This window comes from Bubalus kerabau, chromosome 10 (genome assembly GCF_029407905.1).
Source record: "Bubalus kerabau isolate K-KA32 ecotype Philippines breed swamp buffalo chromosome 10, PCC_UOA_SB_1v2, whole genome shotgun sequence".
Taxonomy (NCBI): domain Eukaryota; kingdom Metazoa; phylum Chordata; class Mammalia; order Artiodactyla; family Bovidae; genus Bubalus; species Bubalus kerabau.
This window is the reverse complement of record NC_073633.1, coordinates 29,183,451-29,186,918: the sequence shown is the minus strand read 5'-3', so window position 1 is coordinate 29,186,918 and position 3,468 is coordinate 29,183,451. Positions and strand designations below refer to the sequence as shown.

At 41.8% G+C, this 3,468-nt stretch overlaps 1 gene segment (V, D, J or C); it reads left to right on the top strand.

The window, feature by feature from the left end:
• The first annotated feature begins 2,394 nt into the window (after positions 1-2,394).
• Positions 2,395-3,137, top strand: LOC129622007 (T cell receptor delta variable 1-like). The segment is given in 2 exon segments: positions 2,395-2,443; positions 2,662-3,137. Coding segments are annotated over 2 exon segments (525 nt in total).
• Positions 3,138-3,468: the final 331 nt, after the last annotated feature.

Genomic DNA, 3,468 nt, shown 5'->3' with positions numbered 1-3,468 from the left:
TTGGTGGGTAAGTGGGAAGAAAAGGGAGTTCATGGCTTATTGTTGGTCTTTTCTAGGGAAAATAGGGAGCAGTTAGTATAATTCATCTTAGAATCAAAATCAGAAAGGCAAGAGAACAATCAGAACCTGAATGAATATTTGCAGTCCCAGAATGATTCATAATGAATTTGTTTCAGATAACATCCCAGATTTTAGAAGAGATTAATTTACTACTAAATTTGGAAGTTTTAAGTGAAAAATCTCTTTCAATTTCATCCTTCAATATTAAACTCTGGCTTTTCCTTTACCAGGTTTTATCATTTTTTTTAGTAAATCACAAGGGAAGGCAGAACAATGTTTAGGACAGTCTAAATCTTCCAACCTGAGTGTCAGCACATTCAGACTTGATCCAGCCAGAAGCTGCATTTTTCAGAGTCAGAGTCCATAATGCAGCTGAGGGAACATGCACCTTTACTGTCAGGAACTCAGAGCAAGGCCATATCAACAAAGGGGAAAAACCGCCTTCGTGCTCTCCCTGCATTGTTGTGGGCATTTGTGGTGTCCTCTACTTAGTTACAAATAATTGGAAACCAGGACATCTGCTGCCTGCCAGCACCCAGAGGTGAAATGGAACAGAGGAGTAGATGTCTCAACTAAATATAAACTCTCCTCCCTGCATCACTCGTTAATGTGTTACTTCGACTTTAAAATCTAAGAACTGGCACTGTTTTAGATCTTTCTGTAATTTCTTTTCTACTTGTCTATTTGCCTTTGATTCTTTTATATTAATTCATCTATCAAAACAATGAAATCAAATGGAAGATTGACAATGACATTCTACATGATCATGTACAGTATACAAAACTTCAGTCACCAAAGAGCGTGGTGTCAACATTTGCTAAGTGTTACAGATGCCATATTTTATAAGAGCGCACTGTAGCATTGTGGCACAGAAAAAGTCAGCATGCTTAACTTGATTTTACAGAGAAAAATAACAAACCACTAAGAAGAGAAACTAAACACTTTGGGGTAAAAAATATGACATGAGGACAATCTAAGAACACCTGATCTAATAAATACAATTCTACTTGTAAAGGCAGCAGGATTGAATATACTGATGCTCTTCAAAGTCTACTAAGTAAAAGTTAATGTCAGATTTCAAAGATTAATATTTTTTCCTGTTAAGCATTTCATTAAAAAAACACATACAACTGAATAGATTCTGAAAGTCAGGAGTGATTTTTTATCATTTGATATTGAAGTCACTTTATTTATTGAAAAATATAAACAAAGACCTAGAACCAGGTGAGAAAAGAAAAAGACACATTAACTATTTTGGAAAAGACTGCCTTTTGTCAAGAAAGCTAAAGGGCTTCCCAGGTTGAGCTAGTGGTAAAGAACCCAGCTGGCAATTCAGGAGACATGAGATGCTGGTTCAATCCCTGGGTCAGGAAGATTCCCTGGAGGAAGCCATGGAAACCCACTCCAGTATTCTTGGCCCTTCCCAGGTGGTGCTAGTGTTAAAGAACCCATCTGCCAGTGCAAGAGATGAAGGTTTGATCCCTGTGTTGGGAACCCACTCCAGTATTCTTCCCTGCAGAATCCGCAAGGACAGAGGATCTTGGCAGGTTACAGTCCATGGGGTTGGAAAGAGTTGCACATGACTGAAGCAACAGCACAGCACACACATAAGAAAGCTAAAGATCTGTGAGTTTGTTTTAATGTGCTTACCTTTTAAGAGTCATTAAATTCTGGATAAAGAAATATAAGCATAGGCTAAATGAATGACCAGAATGACCAGTAAGTAGATTACAGGAAGGATTCATAGTGTATACTAATATATTTTGAATGGGCTGGCAAAATTATTATCAGTGTATGTCAACTTATTTAGTCTTCTGTTTCTCTCAGCTCAAACCCTTAACATGTATGTGTGTTAGTCACCCAGTCGTGTCCAACTCTTTGGGACCCCATAGACTGTAGCCACCAGACTCCTCTATCCATGGAATTCTCCAAGCAAGAACGCTGGAGTGGGTTGCCATTCCCTTCTCCAGGGGATCTTCTTAACTCAGGGATCAAACCAGGGTCTCTTGAATTGCAGGTATATTCTTTACCAGCTGAGCCATCAGGGAAGCCCTCACACACATAATACTAACTGCTTTCTCCATGACGCTTTCAGGATCTACTTAACATAATAATCAGGGAAAGAAAAGTAGAAGATTAAACATCTGTGAGCCAAAAGTTTTTCCCATCTGTGAAAAAGACCATGTGATCTATGAACATGACAAACCCCACTTCCTGTTTGAAGGAGTCACACAGGAACAGGTACTATGTATATGCACTGCCAGGCACACAGAGACACTGAACTCTCAGCTTGAGGCAGAACTGAGCACATTTGTGCAGGGAAATCCAGGCCTCATGCCGCTCTCCAGCCTGCTCTGGGTGTTCCTGGCCTTCACCTTCTCTGGTAGGGATGCTTCCAAGCCTGGGTGTGAGAGCTCAGGGTGAAAGGCCTGAACACAGACACGTGGAGCTTCACAGGGACTTGGGGAGGAAAGGAGGGTTGGAGAAAAAGAAGCATTTTATAATTTCAATTTGGATTGTCTCTGGGTCCTAAATTAATCTAAATCCTGCACTATTTTATTTACTACTTCATCTCTGTTTTCTGTTTTTTTTTCCCCATAGGATCCAGTGTGGCCCAGCAAGTAACTCAAGTCCAGACAGCTGTACCCAGTCAAGTGGGGCAGACAGTCACCCTGAATTGTCGATATGAAGTAAGTTGGACCACGGAATACTACAACATTTTTTGGTATAAACAGCTTCCCAGGGGAGAGATGACTTACCTTATTCATCAGTATTCAGAACATGGTAATGCAAGGAATGGCCGCTACTCTGTAAACTTCCAGAAAGCAGATAAATCCATCAGCCTCATCATTTCAGCCTTACAGCTGGAAGACTCTGCAAAGTACTTCTGTGCTCTCTGGGAGCTCACAGTGCTTGAAGTAATGGGAGAAGCTGAACAAAAACCCCAGAGCTTAATAAGAGAGAGCCCCACTGCTTCAGGACCTCAGTTGAAGTGCACACCTGCATATCCCGGAAGAGATGGCAGTTCTGTGGTTGCTTCATCTGTGGTCTGGATCAGAAGATTTAATTCTAAATAAAAGCTCCTTCTAGGTGGATCACCAGGCTACAGCTGGAACCAGGTGGGCCTGCCTCACAGGAACTGGAGCTGGAAGAAGACAGGGAATCACTGTGGTTTCTCCCTCTCTTTGGTCCCCCAGTTTCCCACCACTGCTTTGGGTCCCCCATTTGAGCAGGAGGCTGGTAGACGCTAGAACTGGGAAAGCACATCTTACCTCCTGCAACTCCTTTCTGGTGGATCCACTTCACAGCTCTTGCCTCCCCTTTCACTAAGAGTTTCCTCTGATTGCCCAGGTTGATACAGGCTTTCAGCTCTTACTAGTATCTTGATGCTTCCCATCTCTTCTTTGT